Here is a 20,617-nt window from a genome sequence, read left to right as displayed (position 1 = left end):
AGAGAAAGAAACAAATGTTTGAATGACCATGAACGTCCATTTACATAACCATTACGCCCAGCTCACATCAATTTAGAACAACTTCAACAAATGTCGAAGATAAGATATGAAATGAAGTTAGTGAAGATAATATATTCCAGTCACGACAACTCGGGCATTCAATACAGCAGTCCATTGAACTCTTCACCCACTATGAAATAGAATTGCAATGTGTTCGTGAAGCGTGACTAATAAAATATAAGTGGCAAAGATGTCTCTACCCAAAGGATTATCACAGAATCATTTTTAAAATCGCTTTTATTTTTATTACCCCAGTTTCTCTCCGCCCACTTAGGTATCATTATCAGAGTCTCTCCTCGCTGCATCACGTTGCAAATAGAGTGTAGATGGCGGGACTCATTCTGACTCCGAGATAATTAATGGGTGGTCATTTATTGGTATAATGAACGAACATGAATCTAGCGATGGTGAAAGCCCTGAGACTGTTTTGGTCAATTAGACTGTAACTTGGGATCTTTTTTTTCTGCATTAAAAAAACTCATTAGCATTTGAGTTTCATTAGTTTTCTTCAACAAAGCAAAGCAAATCAGTATGATTGTAACATGTTTTCCCCTGAGTTCACTTCACTTTAGATGTGATAAACAGTACAAAGGACATCATAATACGATAATGTGTTGAAACTGTGTTACGTTTGCTGTGATCATTTTCTTGTCACCTTCAGTGTATAATGTGGATACTGCTTTCTCTTTGTTAATACACATTGTGCAACATTTAATGTGCATCTGAAGGACAAATAATATTGCAATGTTTCTTGCTGAATTTTTCATAGGTTTGACTGTGAGTGTGACTGCCAGCACAGTAAGTATGTGTACCAACTATCAATTTGACTACCAATAATCCCAGGGTGTACCCCGCCAATTGATGGCTCAATAACAACAAGCCGTGGTTTTCAGACATACTTAAACATCTCCGTTAAGCTAAAGATATTGCATATAGTAGTGGGGACAGGACCCTCGACAATGGCACAGCTGACTAAAGAAATTAACACGACAAAGAAGGATGACGCAGTTAAACTAGAACACATCTCGGCGCTAATGTCTCCAAATCAGTTTGGCACAGATTACAATCACTCACTAACTACAAGTGACGTTTTCCCCCAGTAGAAAACAAGAGCAGGTGAGCCAACGATCTCAATAGCTTTTACTGCAGATTTGAAACAGACCCCATCCTGCCTCACAGTCTGTGCAGACCAACTTGCTCCCATCTTCACAAATATGTTCAACAGGTCTCTACAACTTTGTGAAGTATCAACCTGCTTCAAACGCTCCACAATTATACCACTCCCCAAAAAAGCAGAAGATTCAGGTCTTAATGACGACAGGCCTGTTGCCTTGAAATCTGTGGTCATGAAGTCCTTTGAAAGCCTTGTGCTGGACCACCTCAAGAGCGTCACAGATTCCAAAACTGGATCGACTGCAGTTTGCCTATTGAGCTAAGAGGTCTGCGGATGATACCGTCAACATGGGTCTGCACTTCATCCTTGAACTTCTTGACAGCGAGGGTACATATGCATGGATCCTGTTCATGGACTTCAGCTCTGCGTTTAACACAATCATCCCTGAACTCCTCTCCTTCAAAATTCCCCAGCTCAGCGTCTCGCCTGCCATCTCCCGGTGGATCTGCAACTTCCTGATGAGCAGGACAAAGCAGGAGAGGCTGGGGAACATCACCTCATCCACGTGCACTATCAGCACTGGGCATCCCAAGGTTGGGTCCTCTCCCCTGTGCTTTCTCGCCCTACATGAACGACTGCACCTTGTGGCATCCGACTGTCAAACTCCTGAAGTTCACAAATGACACCACAGTCATCGGCCTCATCAATGACGGCGACAAGTCTGCGTAGCGACAGGAAGTGTGGAGAATGGAGTTTTGGTGTGGTCAACACAACCTGGCGTTGAACACTCCAAAGACTGTGGAGATGATTGTGGACTTCAGGACGCATTCTTCACCACAGATGCCCCTGACACTGTCTTGTGTCAACCGTCGAGACCTTCAAGTTCTTGGGAATTAAAGTCTCAGAGGACCAGCATTGAGGGACGAACAGAAACTCCATCCTCAAAAAAGCCCAGCAAAGGACGTACTTCTTTCGGCTTCTGAGGAAGCATGGCCTGTCACAAGAGCTGCTAAGACCATTCTCCAAAGCGGTTATCCAATCAGTACTATGTACCTCCATCACAGTCTGGTTTGGGGCCGCCACGAAGAAGGACAAACTCAGATTGCAACGGACAATCAAAACCGCTGAACGGATTGTCGGCACCATGCTACCCACTATCGAGGACTTGCACGCAACGCGGAGTATGTCCAGAGCAGGCAGGATCCTTTTGGATCATCCACATCCTGGCCACCAGCTCTTCCAGCTCCTTGTATCAGGAAAACGTTACAGATCAATCAAAAGTAGCACGCATTGGAACAGTTTTTTTCCCTCTGGCAATTAAGTCATTAAATTGTTGATCAGTGAACCTATTATTTTTCTGCCTTGTGCCATGTTAGGAAACTCACTCACATCCTGCTGGTCCAATCAGTTTTAGTATCTGAAATTTTCATCGTAGGTTCATGTCCTCTGTGAGAGAGATAATCTAAAAAGAAAAATCGAGAAATCACAATGTATGATTTTTTTTAATGATTTATTTGTGTGAACCAGCTGCAAATAAGTATTTGAACACCTGAGAAAGCCAAAGTTAATATTTGGTACAGTAGCCTTTGTTTGCAATTGACCCCTCCGTAGAAAATGCGTCATCTGCGTCTCTGACCAATCAGAGGCCAGAGATCTGCATAAACCACGCCCCTTGTTGGCATCCGCCATTACCTCAGACAAAGTCCCATGGTCCAGTATAGCTTTTGTTAGCGTTTTATCACGTATTTGGGTACCTTAACAATAGATATGGTTAAGAGGTGTAGTCACCGACTTTGTAATACTGACGACAGGTATCCTGATAGGCTAGTTGGTGGAGTTAAATTCATACCCTTTCCAAAACCGAAGACCGAGTACGAAAAATGTTTTTGATGGATCAAACTTTGTGGAAGACGGGATGATCAACTGAATTCATCTAAAATCATCCGGAACAGAAGACCGAGTACGAAAAATGTCTTCGATGGATCAAACTTTGTGGAAGATCGCATGATCAACTGAATCCATCTAAAATCAACCAGAACAGATGTTTGCATGAAGGTAAGCCCTATATTTGGTTTTCAATACATGTCTCATATAAATGAATTAGCAGTTCTTCGCTTGAATAACATAGCTACGTGTGAATGATTGACACACTTGATCTGTGTTGAGCGATATTTTGCGATGATCTGACTGCACAAACGTGTCTCTTTGTTGGCGGGTAGCGAGCTAAGCTAAACCGGACTATGTTTGCACTAAGGTAAGCCCTGTATTTGATTTTCAATACATGTCTCATATAAATGAATTAGCTGTTCTTCGCTTGCATAACATAGCTACGTGTGAATGATTGACACACTTGATCTGTGTTGAGCGATACTTTGCGAGGACCTGACTGCACAAACGTGTCTCTTTGTTGGGGGCTAGCGAGAGTCCTAAAAGCCTTCGACGTGCATCGAGACACCAAGACTGAAGGAAGGATGTTTGAGGACACTAAAGTAGTGATTGTCGTACTCGGTCGGGACTTACGTAGGTTCGGCACTAATTCAAGAATAATTATTGAGGGGAGCGCGTGACGTTACACAAAGAAAACGAGAGAAACAACTCATAAATGGAGCCTTGCCTTCTTCTTTTCCTTCATACGGCGGTTCACAAACGGCTATACAGATACACATACAGATTCTGCACACAAGTGTGATAGGTAACACGAAAATAGGAAACCGTCAATGACATATTCGTCTTTGGGTTATAATATATTATGTGGCTTCTCGGTCTTCCTCTGACTCCGAAAAGATCTCGCGCTAATATCAATGATTTCTCCGTCGATATGCATGGAAATACCATTGAAATACCCCTTGCTGAAATACTTGAAGCCCTGCTGTGTGCTCTTCAGCGATATTTCACTATTCGGTAAGAATGCGAGTGAAAAATCAGCTGGTAAATCGGACAATTTCGCTCTCGACTTTTCTTCCTGCGACGCCATTTTGCTAAATGTTTGTCTGAGGTTAGCAACAGTGGGGTGACGTAACTTCAAGAGGTGTGGTTAAGTGCATTGAACGGAGGGGTCAATTACAGAGGTCAAACATTTCCTGTAGTTGTTCACCAAGTTTGCACACACTGCAGGAGGATTTTGGCCCACTCCTCAACACAGATCTTCTCTAGATCAGACAGGTTTCTGGGATATCGCTGAGAAACACAGACTTTCAGCTCCCTCCAAAGATTTTCTATTGGATTTAGGTCTGGAGACTCATGTCATGTTGAAAGACCCAGCCACCGCCCATCTTCAATGGTCTGACTGAGGGAAAGAGGTTGTTCCCCAAAATATCACAATACACAGCCAGGGTCATCCTCTCCTTAATACAGTGTAGTCGTCCTGTCCCATGTGCAGAAAAACACTCCCAAAGCATGATGCTAACCCAACCCCCCACCCCCCACATGCTTCACAATAGGTATGGTGTTCTTGGGATGCAAGGTCAAGGTCTCATAATGCGTCTTCCTCCAATCACGGTTAGTGGAATTATGACCAAAAAGTTCCATTTTGGTCTCATCTGACCACTAAACCTTCTCCCATGACTCCTTTGTATCATTCAAATGGTCATTGGCAATTTTAAGCTGGGCCTTTACATGTGCTGGTTTAAGCAGGGAAACCTTCCATGCCATGCGTGATATCAAACCATGACGTCTTAGTATATTACCAACAGTCACCTTGGAAACAGTGGTCCCAGCTCTTTTCAGGTAATTGACCAAGCCCTGTCGCGTAGTCCAGGGCTGATTCCTCACCTTTCTAAGGATCATTGACACCCCACGAGGTGATATCTTGCATGGGGCTCCACTCCGATTGAGATTGACTCTCATGTTTCGCTACTTCCATTTTCAAACGATTGCTTGTGGACAACAGTGGACATTTTTTCACCAAGATACTTGGCAATTTCTCTGTAACCCTTTCCAGCCAAGTGGAGTTCAACAATTTTGTCTCTGGTGTCTTTGGACAGCTCTTTGGTCTTGGCCATGTTACAAGTTTGAGTCTTACGGAGTGTATGGGGTGGACAGGTGTCTTTATGCAGCTAACGACCTCACACAGGTGCATCTTATTCTGGATAATACATGGAGTGGAGCTGGACTTTTAAAGGCAGACGAACAGGTCTTTGAGGGTCAGAATTCTAGCTGATAGACAGGTGTCCAAATGGTTATTTTCTTCACTGTGTGTATATATATACAAATATATATCTTCGTCGTCTTTTCCTTTCAGCTTGTCCTGATTAGGGGTCGCCACAGCGTGTCATCTTTTTCAATCTGACCCTATCTCATGCATCTTCCTCACGTCATGAGCCAGGCTGGCCCACAGCCAAGAGGGGCGTGGCCACTGCCCTGGCCGTGACACCTGCCACTGCTCACAGCTGTTTCACATTGGGACTGTAATTGGATGGTGTATTTAAGTTGGAGTTTTGGTCCCTGGCATTGGCCAGTTCATTGTTCATTGTGCCCTGAGTCTGTGAGTGTGCTTTGTGTTATTGAGAATAAAACCCACTAATCATCATGTCCTCGCCTTTGAGTCATGTATTTGGGTCCTTCCCCGCAACGATGGCACGTGACACCTCACTAACAACCACAGTCTTCATGTCCTCCCTCACAACATCCATCAACCTTTTCTTTGGTCTTCGTCTCGTTCTTTTGCCTGGCAGCTCCATCCTCAGCACCCTTTTACCAATATACCCACACTCTCGCCTCTGCACATGTCCAAACCATCGAAGTCTGCTCTGACGAACCTCGTCTCCAAAACATCAGACTTTGGCTGCCCCTCTAATGAGCTCATTTCTAATCCTATCCAACCTGCGCACTCTGAGCGAGAACCTCAACATCTTCATTTCTCCTACCTCAAGTTCTGGTTCCTCTTGTTTCTTCAGTGCCACTGTCTCTAATCCATACATCATGGCTGGCCTCACCAGTGTTTTATAAACTTTGCCCTTCATCCGAGCAGAAACTCTTCTGTCACATAACACACCATAGACCTTCCGTCAGCTGTTCCAACCTGCTTGGACCCGTTTCTTCCCTTCTTTACCACACTCCCCATTGCTCTGGATTGTTGACCCCAAGTATTTGAGGTTGTCCACCTTCGCTATCTCTTCTCCCTATAGTCTCACACTTCCCCCTCCACCCCTCTCATTCAGGCACATATACTCTGTTTTACTTCAGCTAATCTTCATTCCTCTCCTTTCCAGTGCATGCCTCCATCTTTCTAATTGTTCCTCCACCTGCTCCCTGCTTTCACTACATATCACAATATTTGCGAACATCATGGTCCAACGGGAATCCAGTCGAACCTTATCTGCCAGCCTACCCATTACGATTGCAAACAGGAAGGGGCTCAGGGCGCATCCCTGATGCAGTCCCACCTCCACCTTAAATTCTTCTGACACAACTACAGCATATCTCACCGCGGTTCTGTTGTCCTCATACATGTCCTGTACTATTCTAACATATTTTTCCACCACACCGGACTTGCGCATGCAGTACCACAGTTCCTCTCTTGGTACTCTGTCATAGGCTTTCTCAAGGTCTACAAAGGCACAATGTATCTCCTTCTGACCTTCTCTGTACTTTTCCACTAGCATCCTCAAGGCAGATAATGCATCTGTGGTACTCTTTCTAGGCATGAAACCATAATGTTGCTCGCTTATACTTACTTCTGACCCGAGTCTAGCCTCCAATACGCTTTCCCATAACTTCAGCTCATCATCTTTATTCCTCTGTTTTCCACAGTTCTGAACATCGCCTTTGTTCTTAAAAATGGGAACTAGTACACTTTTCCTCCATTCTTCTGGCATCTTCTCTCCCGCTAGTATTTTATTAAATAAGTTGGTCAAAAACTCCACAGCCACCTCTCCAAATTGCTTCCATACATTACATCAGTCATATTTTCATCACTATCTTTAATTACTTTTACTTCTTGCACATCCACCTTCTCTAATCCCTACATCATGGCCGGGCTCACCATTGTTTTATAGACATTGCCTTTCATCCTAGCGGAGACTCTCTGTCACATAGAACTCCAGACACCTTCCGCCAACTGTTCCACACCTCATGGACCCGTTTCTTCATTTCCTTACCACACCTTTAGTTGCTGCACATTCTTCCCATCTCTGTCCTTCTCTCTGGCCAACCTGTAGACATCCTTTTCTCCTTCTTTCGTATCCAATCTTGTGTTCATATCATCATATGCCTCTTGTTTAGCCTTCGCCACCTCTACTTTGCCCTGCAACGCATCTCAATGTATTCCTTTCGTCTCTCCTCAGTCCTCTCCGTGTCCCACTTCTTCTTCGCTAATCTCTTTACATGAATGACTTGCTGTATTTTGGGGTTCCACCACCAAGTTTCCTTCTCCCCTTTCCTACCAGAAGACACCCCAAGTACTTTCCTGTCTGTCTCTCTGAAAACCTTGGCAGTAGTGTTCCAGTCCTCTGGGAGCTTTTCCTGTCCGTCCAGTCTGTCGCACGTCTTTCCGAAAAGCCACACAACACTCTTCCTTTCTCAACTTCCACCACCTGATTCTCTGCTCTACATTTGCCTTCTTAATCTTCCTACCTGCTACCAGAGTCATCTAACACACGACCATCCTATGCTGTCAAGCCACACTCTCCCCAACCACTACCTTACAGTCAGTAGCCTCCTTCAAATTACATCGTCTGCACAAAATATAATCCAAATGCATGCTTTTCCCTTTGCTCTTGTAGATCACTCTATGTTTCTGTCTCTTCTGGAAATAAGTGTTCACCACTGCCAATTCCATCCTTTTTGCCAAGTCCACCACCATCTGACCCTTAAAGTTCCTTTGCTGGATGCCGTACTTACCCATCACTTCTCCCTCGCCCCTGTTTCCATCGCCAACATGCCCATTGAAATCTGCACCAATCACAACTCTCTCTCTCTGACTGGGATGCACGGGACTACTTCGTCTAGTTCCTTCCAGAATTTCCCTTTCAACTCGAGGTCACATCCAACCTGTGGGACATAGCCGCTACTCACATTATACACAATACCCTCAATTACAAATTTCATCCTCAACCCCTACTCCATTTCTCTTCCCATCTACTCCATGGTAAAATAGTTTAAATCCTGCTCCTAAACTTCTAGCCTTATTCCCTTTTCACTTGCTCTCTTGGATGCACAATACAGTGGTGGCTTGGTTCTCGAACACAATCCATTCCAGAAGGCCGGTTGAAAACCAAAGCGTTCTAAAACCGAAGCACGTTTTCCCGTTACAATGAGTGGAAAATGAAATAATGCGTTCCAATCCTAAAAAATAGTTTGATTTTTTTTTTAGCTTTTCCTGACAATAAACTGCATAGAAGAAATACATGTATAGTTTAAATACTCAATATAATTAATTCATTTAAGAAATATATTTATTTTTTGCTTAAAATGTATGCTTTGGCCTAGTAGAGTATGCGAGGCTGGGAGTGCACTGCCGTATCTGTAACGACTCGGCCCTCAGCCTTGTAAACCTTTTTTTATTCACAAAAGTGCAGAATAACTTTAAACAAGCAATAATGAGAGGGAAAAAACATTCGCACAGAAACTACGTAACGTAAAAAAATATTAACTTGCAACTCGAGGTAGGGTTAATGGAACAAAAGAAAAAAGCAATGCAAAACAGTTTCAGATGTCTTCAGTGAGAGTTTTCAGCACCAGCAGTTCCACTTGCCTTCTTTGGAGCCATGATCGGTGGTTAATGTTGCTCACTTTGAAGAAAACAGTCACTACAGTACTGGGAATCATCCGCGAGCAGGGCAGTGTTTGAGTCTACTGGTTGCGCCGCGTCACGCGCGTTATGTGTTTTCCATTTTTTTCGGGGGTGCATTCGAAAGCACAATAACACATCATAGTGGGTCAGATGGTCGGGGTGTTCAAATGCCGATTTTCGTACGAAAACCAAAGCAAAAAATCTCAACATTTTTGTTCGAAAACCGAGGTACCACTATATATCAACCTTTCTCCTCATCATCATGTCAACTAATGCCGGAGGTTTTCCTGTCATAGTTCCAACATTCAAAATCCCTCCACATAGCTGTATGGTCTGTGTATCTCTCTGCTTCTTCTGCCGACAAAGTCACTTTCCTCCTCATTTTGGCCTTCGACCTACATTACCTGAATTTCTACCTACGCCTGGCAGAAAAACAATGCCGGGGGCGGGCGTACTTAGCCCGTGCCACGACCTTTCTGTTATGGAATTCGTTTGATGAACGTTCATATATGTTTGGCACAGTTTTACACCGGATGCCGTTCTTGACGCAATACTTTGCATTTATCCGGGCTTGGGACCGGCCTACAGGTCGCACACTGTTGTGTTCCCCAAAGGGCTGCAGATAGTCAAAAAAGTAATCAAATAAACAAAGTCAACACATAAGGTACACAATTCACATATATCTAAATCTATGTTAAAGTACAAATCGAAGCAGTCAAATAAACAAAGTCAGGACGAGTAACACAATTCACGTGCTCCCGAGTCTATGTAAAAGTTAAAGTTAAATGGGCAAAAGTAAGTAAGTAAGTAAAAAAAAAAAAAGTAAAGGATATGGTGATGAAAGAGTTTCAAACCAATGGCTCTCACTCCAGTAGTTGCAGATTGAGTCGTCCTCACAATCCTCATTGTACAAGTTGCGTTGGTTGAACAAGATTATGAAGTTACTCTTGTTCGAGGCCTCTTCAACGTTAACGGTTTGATTACAAACGCGTCACGTTGTAAGCCAACCAAGCAAAGGAAGTCCGGGCCAAGGGCCAAGTTTTAAATCAGCCTTTCAACTTGTCCAACTTCCTCACTACTAGTACTCACGGAGCTTGTTGTATATGATACGAAGGTTTTGCAGGAAGTGTAGGTACTAGCGATTGATGTTTTTCTCCTCGGTAAGTATTTGATTACTAATGCGTCTAGTTGTTAGCAAGCGGGGCTAGGCTAAGCTAGGCCGAGCTGCTTCAAACGTGAACAAAATACGGCTCCAATTTGGGTACTAAGATTTCACAGAATGATTCGTAGTCCACTGAAGTCGTCACCAAGACTGTCCCACGTCGAGTATTCACAACATTCGGTCCAAATTCAACGGGATTTATTTATTGTACGACAGAGTTTTGCCGGAGCCTCCTCGTTTTCGCTGCCACCAGTTCGGGGACCGGAAGCAGATATTTATGTATTATATATATATTATATGGATCAAAGAATCTACAGAAACAACATAGATAGATAGATAGATAGATAGATAGATAGATAGATAGATAGATAGATAGATAGATAGATAGATAGATAGATAGATAGATAGATAGATAGATAGATAGATAGATAGATAGAGATAGATAGATAGATAGATAGATAGATAGATAGATAGATAGATAGATAGATCCCTTCACTCCCTTCACTTTGGAATTAAATTCCTTAGTGACTTATGACAGCTTCAACCTTTACATCACACAAGTATTTACTTCTTGTTTATCATCTGATTATTAACTTCTTTTGAGCTGTTGAGACACAATCTGAGCTTTCACAACCTGTCTTGTTTTATTCCATGAACATTTATCAAAACTGGAAGTTTACGTTACAAGTTTACATTTCAGGCGGGAGACGCTGGTGTCTGTTTCGTCTCCTGTAGCATGCTTCTGAGGAGGCCAATGTTATTTACCCAGAGTGTTTTGCCAGATATCAAACAGCGGCGACCCACAGAAGTGACTTGTTGAAAAGAAGTGTCAGAGGACCGCCCCCGCAATTGAATATTGGAGCAAAAAACATGGCCTTGTTAACATATAGGTGATGGGAGCTGATCTGAATAAAATAGGGATTGTAAAGCAACAGGTCGCAGGGATGCTGACTACAAACATAATTAAATATAAACAGTACTTTTCTACTTTTGGTATTTTTAAGCAGGAATATCTGTTGAGCAAAGTAAGAAATACAATTGCTTCTCATTGTGATGACAATGAATTGAGGATGTGGACAACAAGTTGGACAAGTGGTTAGCACAGCTGCCCAACATTTCTTACTGTCCTTGTGCGGGTTTTCGCCGGGTTCTCCAGCTTCACTCCACATTCGAAAAATATATGTTTGGTTACAATTAAGACTCCAAATTTCCCATGGGTCTCAGTGTGAGTGTAAATGGTTGATTTTCTCTACTGTGTGTGCTCAGCCATTGTTTGATAACTAGTCCAATATCTGCACTTTGATCCATAGTCAACTGGGATAAAAGTCCACCTTCCCAGTGAGTATAAAATCCCTTTAAAAGTTAAAAAAAAAGGGGGTGGCACGGTGAAGTGACTGGTTTGGGCGTTAGAGTCACAGTTCTGTGTGTTCAAATACTTATTTTTACTTATTTTACTCGTTTTCTTCACTGTATAAATACTGTCATGATTATGGAGTTTTCAAAATGGGCAAGTCCATCATATAAGACTAACCACTATTACATCTTGAAAAATCGGAAACCAATTGTCAAAGTGTTGAAGATGGCACTACATTCACAAATTTTCAATCGCTATCATCAAATGGACCAACAACAGTCCAAGGAGAAGTCATCTGACCAAATCTGGATTTGAACCATTATTACGCAGATGCGGGTTGTGAAAACCACTCAATCAACTGGATTTTCCCCCATTACATCTTGAGTACCAACATGACCAACAAAAATAAATAGCTGGTGTGTTTTTTTTTTTCAAGTTCGAGTATGAAAGGAATGCTTTGTAGAAAATAATGGGAATGGGAGCACACATTAAAAGTTAGTTGATGAGGGTTCCGTGTTTCTTTTAATGCCAGAGTTATCCACAGATTTCACCAAGAAACATCTCTAATTTGGAAAAGTATGATTGAAATTCCTCTCTCGATCAGACAATCCAATGAGCCCGACTGGAAAACTGACAGCTAATCTACGTTTGCCACGCCTGCATTGCTGCCTGTTCTGACCCCCCATTACTGGTGGATACGTTTCACCAAACAGAGGACGTCCACTACCTGGCATTTTGTGGGCGATTTCTGTGAAAAATAATTACAAACAAACCAAACAAAAATAACCAAGTACAATGACAAAAGTACAAAAAAAAAATGCATATGCTACTTACTGAGATAAGGGACACCGCCACTCATCAAGACCATCGGGCAGCACAAGAAGAGGAAGGTTTTGGTAAACAACATACCATAATTTCTCGTGTATAATACATCCTGAAATATAATGCGCACCCCCAAAGTTGACTTAAAAAAAATCAGGAAAACCCTTCTACCAATGTACAATGCACACCACCAATTTCCTGCTAGCCATATACTCAAAATATTAAGAATGATCTGTATTTCTATTTTTCCAGGTTTGTACCTTTATTGTTTGTATTTTTATTGATTTTCAAAAAATTGTCTGTGCAACAATCATTAATAATAATCTTTGGTAATCTATATCTCAGGACAGGCCATAGGACATGCTTGTCCTGGTCCCTGTAATTGGTAGAACAGAAACCTTCAACCAACTAAAATAAATGCTCAACGATAGCATAACATTTTATTTTTACTAAAATCTGCCCATCATGCCCGTACTACATAGTTTGAGCTCATGTTGTTTTGATAGCCACCTGAAGCCATTGAGTTCTCATTGTTTTGGACTGCTGCACTGCTTCAGGGTTGGCCGCGACATCGGCAGGAGTAATGACACATTTCTTTTAAAAGCAGCGGCACAACTAGCCGTTGTAGTCAACATTTTTTGTCTTAGTTCAAGTTAAAACAAACTCACAGGCAGTCATTTCTGAAAATCTATATGCATTCCGTTTTTTACCACTCTCTGTACCTGTATACGACGATACATTGTAATAGTATAGTATGTAATAGTGTAATTGTAATATAGCCAGACTCAATAAAATAGTGCAATGCATCCCCTGTAATTACTTGTTTTGCCCTCATCAACTTCCTTTCATCATGTTCTGTGCAGACAGCCAAGTTGAATTAATTATTTACTTAATGAATAAATTAGACTACCTTTCACTACGATGATATGATGGGGATGATATGATATGATCCATGTGCCCAAGTGTCATACAATCTCCAACCTCCACATGCCTTATTCCACATATTACACAAGAATTTTTGGTCCTGTGAGGTATTGTTTTTAGTGGGACATTTACATTGCAATAGTAACTTTTGATGGTCATACTGTACAATTTATTACATTAATTTTAATTTAGCATTTTATTTACTGTTTTGATCTGCTGTATGCATTAAACATTGGATTTTTTTTTGGAAGTAATGTTCTGCATTGTGGTGCCGTAATTTACAGGACCACATTAGTTTGATAGTGACTATTTAATCACTGCCCCAACATTAAAGCAAAACTCCTAAACCTTAACTTTCTGACAATGTGTTGCTACTGTACATACAAGGAAATTATTTACTATGTTTTGGCCCCATCATGTTTTTGTTTTCATTTTGCACATGCTAAAGCTTCTTTCAAAAATCTGGTTGAAGATATGTTCCAGTGGTACAAATGGCCTAAAACCTACTACAAGGGTGCTCAATCCATCGATCGATTGGCAATTTTGGTCGATCGCGACAGCGTGCCGAGAGGAAAAAAAAAAAGACAGCCGTATTTTTCTGACCTTTACCTCACCGCGCATATTCAAACAACAGTACATGAAAACACACAAGTCAGTGAGTTCCCCCCTATTTTAAGCCCTCGCTTAAGAAATCTTATCAAACCTGAGTATGGATGCTGGAGTAAAGAAGACAATAACGTATCACTTTCATACGGAATGGGAGCCGGACTTTTATTCACGATGTCATTTTCAAAGTGTGTTTGCCTCATCTGGCAGTGAAGTGAAATATCTCAACATTTTCAAACTGCGTATGGAAAATACGATGAATACGCCAAAAAGCAAGCTGAGAATGAGAAAAGTGAACATACTATAAACTCTATTGGCCCCACAGCAGTCACTTTTCACACAATATAGTTCAACAGCAAAAGCTGCCACCGAAGCATGGTTTCGAGTTCGTCACATCATCATTAATAACAAGAAGTCATTCCAAGACGAGATGGTAAAAGAGGGATATCTGACTCATTGTTCCGATCTTTTAAAAATAAGGCAGAAATATTATCTTCAATAAAATCTCTGCTGCTATAAAGGATTTCAGTTACATGGCACTGTGAAGCCATGGATGATGTGTGGAAGGACATCAGAGATTGTGAATGTTTCTCACTCCAGTTGGACGAATCCACTGATGTGAGTGACATAGCCCGGGAGTGCATTTTCATTCATATGGTGTTTAGTGATCATCAACGTGAACTCAGATGGTTCCAAAAAAATGTTAATTATGTTGTGTTGTGCAATATTGGCTCATGCGGTTATGTAAGGCACACAAACATACTTTTATACATAAAAAATATTCAATATACTTTAAAATATATATGTTTTGCATTTTTGTAGTGGGTAGATCTTTGTGACTTGATCATTCTATTTCATCATTGGTCATTCTAAAAAGAAAAAAAAACCCACTCCTCCCCCCGTCGGTCGATCGTGACAGGCTGGCTGCTTGAAAAGTCGATCTTGGGGTAAAAAAAAAAGTCTGGGCACCCATGACCTACTATATTTCTCTCAGCAGTGAATTCCTGCTTACTACATCCACAAATTGTGATGTAGATATCTTTCACCTGAACTCTTTGTTTCTTAAACCAGGTAGTTAAGATGATGATCATTGTCTTGGTGACCTTTGCTTTCTGCTGGCTGCCCTATCACATCTATTTCATTGTGACGGGCCTCAACAAGAATCTGAGCAAGTCAAAGTCTATCCAGCAAGTTTACCTGTCTGTGCTGTGGCTGGCCATGAGCTCCACCATGTACAATCCCATTATCTACTGCTGCCTGAACAGCCGGTGAGTAACAACGCAAGTTAAATTAGTCCTTTTATGTTTGTCTTGATATGTTTAAAACAGTATTGTGCACTAATTAAAAATGTTTTTCCTGTTTCACTTGTGACAAACGTTTATACAACTTTGAATATGTATATTGAAATGCATGACAAAATACAAAAATTGAGAGGTGTGGCAAGGCACAGAAAAAAAACACATGGATGCAATGTGAAAAGATTGTGTTCTAATGAAAAGCGAAATGGCCAAGTGTATTATATCTGGTTGGACTCTCTGGACGCATTGACTCGGAAAGTAGAAGGGCACTCAGCAGAGCGTAGACCACCATCGAAGCCAATAATTCAGCCATCTCGCTTGATGCAAATTGTCCTTTATGTCAGAATATATTTACATAAGTAGGATCAGCATGCCAGATTTTTTTTCTTTTTTTTTCCCCACAAAAGTACTTGTAATTGATTCGGAGAAATGAATCCTCACTGCAAAAGTGGGTAAAACATTTCATTAACCCCTTATTATCTAAATAAGGTTTTTCTTAAAAAATTATGTTGAATTTTGTCTTGACCTATAAGATAATATAAACAACAGTATGAACAAATATTTAAAATGCTCTAAATGTTTTTAGTGTTCTTGTGAATGAATGAATGATTTGATACCAAGGTCATTTGGAGGACTGTTTCAAAGACAAGCAGTTCAGTTTTGATACATTTGGTAGGATTTTTCCACTCTCCAAATTAGGTCAACAATAGCAAATCATAGATATATAGTTTACTTTTTGGCAATAGCGCTTGAGGTTCCAAAAACAGTGGTACAGGGATGAGAGGCTGAAGCTTGACATACTGCAGTCTCATGATAAAGAGCCAATAAAGTTCTTTGTCAGAAAAACAAAGCTATTGCTTTAAAGGCTCTGACCTTTGAGGATATACAGAGTTCTAGTAACAAAAAAACATGAAAAAAAACATTGAATTAATTCCACTTTAAATGGAATGTGGAATTAATTGCACTTATCACAGAATTTTCAAATACATTTTAGATGCACCTACCTGAGCCGTCACCTTATCGTGGTGGAGGGGTTTGTGCGTCCTAGTGATCCTAGGAGCTAAACTGGGATTGTCTGGGACTGAATCCCCTTGGTAGCATCACACAAGACAAACAGGTTCTAGGTTAGGGACCAAACAAAGCCTGGATCAAATGACCCCTTATGAAAGTGAACATTCATGGATCTCTGTTGCCCTTTTTCTGGACGCCAATCACAAGGCCCCCCCCTCTGGAGCTAGGCCTGGAGGGGGGCTCAAAGGCGAGTGCCTGATGGTCAGACCTGCACTCATGGGGCTCAGCCAGCGACAGCCCGAAGAGGATACATGGGTCCCCATTATGTGAACTCACCACCTGTGGGAAGGGACAACTGTATTAGGTGCATAATGATTTGGGTGGCAGCTGAAGGCTGGGACCTGATCTCCAGCTGCAGAAGCTGGCTCCCGGGATGTAGTGTCACCTCTCTGGCAAAGAAGGAGCCGAACATAGTGTGCGAGGTTGAGAAATTCCCACTGGATACAGTCGAGCTCTCCTCTACACACAGCTTGGGTGACCGTACCCCCTGAGACTCTAAATTCCCCCTAGGTGTGATTGTGAGTGTGACTTGTCAGTCTCTATGTGCCCTGCGATTGGCTGGCAGCCAGTTCAGGGTGTACCCTCCCTCCTGCCCAATAACAGCTGGGATTGGCTCCATCACTCCCTCAACCCAAATGAGGATAAGCAACTAGGAAAGTGGATAGATAGATGTTTTTATCATGTTTGCCAATGATGAGCTCTTTTGTTTTTAATGTGTTCAGGAGCAAGTTATTGCTATCTAGACACGGTCACCTGCTGGACGTCATCCTAGTAAGTGACTTCATCACCTCCCCTGATGCAGCCTAGCACTGTGGTGTCGTCCGCATACTTAATGAAGGTGTTGCTGGTGTGGTTGGGGTAGCAGTCTGAAGTGTAGAGGGTGAAAAACAGGGGGCTGGGTGTGAGGGGTGCGAAGGTTTGGAGGCCAATCCTGACCCTTTGAGGAAAAGTCCTTAATCCAGAGGGATGTGAAGTGAATGTGAGTGACTGCGACTAGATATAGTCGGACTCGCCTCTACGCACCGCTTGGGCTCTGGCACCATTCCTCTTGAGAGGGGTTGAACTCTGTTCCACTCTGGAGTTGCCTACGGGGAGAGACGCCGAGGAGGTGTGGGCATACTTATTGCCCCCCGTCTCAGTGCCTGTACATTGGGGTTTACCCTGGTGGATGAGAGGGTAGCCTCCCTCCGTCTGCAGGTAGGGGAATGGGTCCTGACTGTTGTTTGTGCTTATGCACCAAACAGCAGTGCAGAGTACCCACCCTTTTTGGAGTCGTTAGAGGGAGTGCTGGAGAGCACCCCCTCTGGCGACTCCATCATTCTGTTGAGGGACTTCAGTGCCCGCGTGGGCAATGACAGTGAGACCTGGAAGGGCATGACTGGGAAGAACGCCCCACCGATCAGAACTCGAGTCGTGTTCTGTTACTGGACTTTTGTGGTCATCAAAGATTGTCCATAACAAACATTATGTTCAGGCATAAGGGTGTTCACATGTCAATCTGGCACCAGGACACCCTAGGCCGCAGTTTGATGATCGACTTTGTGGTCGTGTCATCAGACTTGCGACCGCATGTCTTGAACACTCTGGTGAAGAGAGGGCAGAGCTGTCAGCTGATCACCACCTGGTGTTGAGTTGGCTCCAATGGTGGGGGAAGATGCCAGTTCAACGTGGCAGGCCCAAACGTATTGTGAGGGTCTACTGTGAACGGCTGGCAGATTCCCCTGTTAGAAGGAATTTTAACTCCCACCTCCGAAAGAACTTTGCTCACATCACGGAGGAGGTGGGGGACATTGAGTCCAAGTGGACAATGTTGCGCGTTTCCATTGCTGAGGCGGCCGACTGGAACTGTGGCCGTAAGGTGGTCGGTGCCTGTCGTGGCGTCAACCCACGAACACGTTGGTGGACACCAACAGTGAGGGATGCTGTCAAGCTGAAAAGGAAGTCCTATCGAGCATTTCTGGCCTGTGGGACTCCCGATGCAGCTGATAGGTAATGGCTGGCCAAGCGGAATGCAGCTTCGGTGGTCGCTGAGGCAAAAACCCAGGCGTGGGAGGAGTTCGGTGAGGCCATGGAGAACGACTTCAGGGCGGCTTCGAGGAAATTCTGGTCCACCGTTCAGCGTCTCAGGAGGGCGAAGCAGTGCACCATCAACACTGCGTATAGTGGGTCGGTCTGTGTTGAGTCGGTGGGGAGAATACTTCGAAGACCTCCTCAATTCCACCAACATGCCTTCTGAGCCTGGGTGCTCTGAGGCAGGCTCTTCTTTCTCTTGAGTTGAGGTCGCCGAGGTGGTTAAAAAGTTCCTTAGTGGCAGGGCCCTGGGTTTGGATGAGATTCGCCCGGAGTTCCTCAAGGCTCTGGATGTTGTGGGGCTGTCCTGGTTGACACGCCTCTGCAATATTGCGTGGACATTAGGGAGTGTGCCTCTTGATTGGCTAACTGGGTCGGTGGTCCCTCTTTTTAAGAAGGGTGACCGGAAGGTGTGTTGAAACTATAGATGGATCACTCTTCTTACCCTCCCTGGCAAGGTCTACTCACGGGTAGTGGAGAGGAGGGTCCGTCGGGAAGTTGAGTCTCGGATTTAGGAGGAGCAATGTGGTTTTCGTCCTGGCCGTGGAACAGTGGACCAGCTCTACACCCTCGGCAGGATCTTCGAGGGTGCATGGGAGTTCGCCCAACCAGTCTACATGTGTTTTGTGGATTTGGAGAAGGCGTCCAACCGTGTCCCTTGGGGAGTCTTCTGGGGGGTTCTTCAAGAGTATGGGGTACCGAACCCACTGATATGAGCTGTTTGGTCCCTGTACGACCGCTGTCAGAGTTTGGGCCGCATTGCCGGCGATAAGTCGGACTCGTTTCCGAGTTGGACTCCGCCAAGGCTGGCCTTTGTCACCGATTTTGTTCATAACTTTTATGGAGAGAATTTCTAGGTGCAGCTGAGGCATACAGGGTTTCCAGTTTGCTGGCCTCAGCATCACATCTCTGCTCTTTGCAGATGATGTGGTTCTGTTGGCTTCATCAAGCCGTGATCTGGAGTGATTCGCAGCTGAGTGTGAAGCAGCTGGGATGAGAATCAGCACCTGCAAATCCGAGACTATGGTCCTCAGTCAGAAAAGGGTGGCGTGCCCTCGCTAGGTCGGGGATGAAATCTTTCCCCAAATGGAGGAGTTCAAGTATCTTGGGGTCTTGTTCACGAGTGAGGGGAGAATGGAGCGGGATTGGTGCAGTGTCTGCAGTAATGCGGACTTTGTATCCGTTCATTGGGGTAGAGAGGGAGCTAAGTCAAAAGGCGAAGCTCTCAATTTACCAGTTGATCTACGTTCCTACCCTCACCTATGGGTATGAGCTGTGGGTCGTGACCGAAAGAACAAGATCCCGGATACAAGCACCGGGCTCTCCCTTAGAGATAGGGTGAGAAGCTCGGTCATCCGGGACGGGCTCAATGTTGAGCCGCTACTCCTCCGCATTGAGAGGAGCCAAATGAGGTGACTCGGGCATCTGATTCGGATGCCTCCTGGACGCCTCTCTGGTGAGGTGTTTCGGACATGTCCCACCGGCAAGAGACCCCGAGGACGACCCAGGACACACTGGAGAGACTATGTCTTTTGGCTGTCTTGGGATCACCTCGGGATCCCTCCAGAAGATTTGGAAGAAGTGGCTGGGGAAAGGGAAGTCTGGGTATGCCTGCTGAAGCTACTTACCCCGCAACCCAACCTTGAAAAGCAATAGCTAATGTATGGATGGATGGATAGATGGATGTTTACTGGTACTGTGGATTGGGTTGGGCATTGAAAGCATTTATAACTTAGAACCAGGTCCAATTTACTTTTTCCATGAGAATTGGACCCCTACAACAATCCCGGTTCTCTAAAATGATGTTTTCATCCCAGGTTATCGTCACTCTGCGCGGTGGTAGCCGCCACGCACTAATTGATGCTAGTCCACTCGGGCTAGCAGTACAAATTTCAGAGGAAAGTCAAAGTTGGATTTTTGCCTGCTGAAAATGACTGCGATACTTTTAGCACTGAAATATACTCGCCAGGACAGAATGTTTTGACGACGCAAAAAAAAATAAACTGACAGGTGTTTGACAGGAAATGGGTATTAGCCTCAAGTCATGTCGCTAAAGCTAACAAAGCTAATGCCAGCAGTGGGCCTCATGGAATGGCAGTGAATAATAAGGGCAGTGACAAAAAGTCAAGCTTCATCACCAGATTATGTCCAATAATTCACGGACAACAACACTGTGCTAACAAAATCCTTATTTATCATAAAAGTAAGAGCATGCACACAACACATGCCACTTTATGGCACTTTGCCATTTTTGTTATGTTGTAACACTTCCTGGAATACAGCATATGGCTGGCATGTGTAAATAATAGATATCCTATACTATATGTGTTCATTTATTGCTTTTGGTGTAACAACAAATGTATTTGTATGAAAAAGCCCAAGGGTGCTAAAATGTTTTGGGACT

At 43.5% G+C, this 20,617-nt stretch overlaps 1 protein-coding gene across 1 annotated transcript in view; it reads left to right on the top strand.

Annotated features, from left to right (window-relative positions):
- Window positions 1–20,617, top strand: part of LOC133506302 (neuromedin-K receptor-like) — a 53,666-nt gene that overhangs the window by 26,882 nt on the left and 6,167 nt on the right. The window contains exon 4 of the mRNA XM_061830312.1: window positions 14,846–15,042. Coding sequence (XP_061686296.1) covers window positions 14,846–15,042 — 197 coding nt within the window. The remainder of the gene's footprint in view (window positions 1–14,845; window positions 15,043–20,617) is intronic.

Source organism: Syngnathoides biaculeatus, chromosome 9 (genome assembly GCF_019802595.1).
Source record: "Syngnathoides biaculeatus isolate LvHL_M chromosome 9, ASM1980259v1, whole genome shotgun sequence".
NCBI lineage: Eukaryota > Metazoa > Chordata > Actinopteri > Syngnathiformes > Syngnathidae > Syngnathoides > Syngnathoides biaculeatus.
This window is presented reverse-complemented; position numbering and strand designations above follow the sequence as displayed.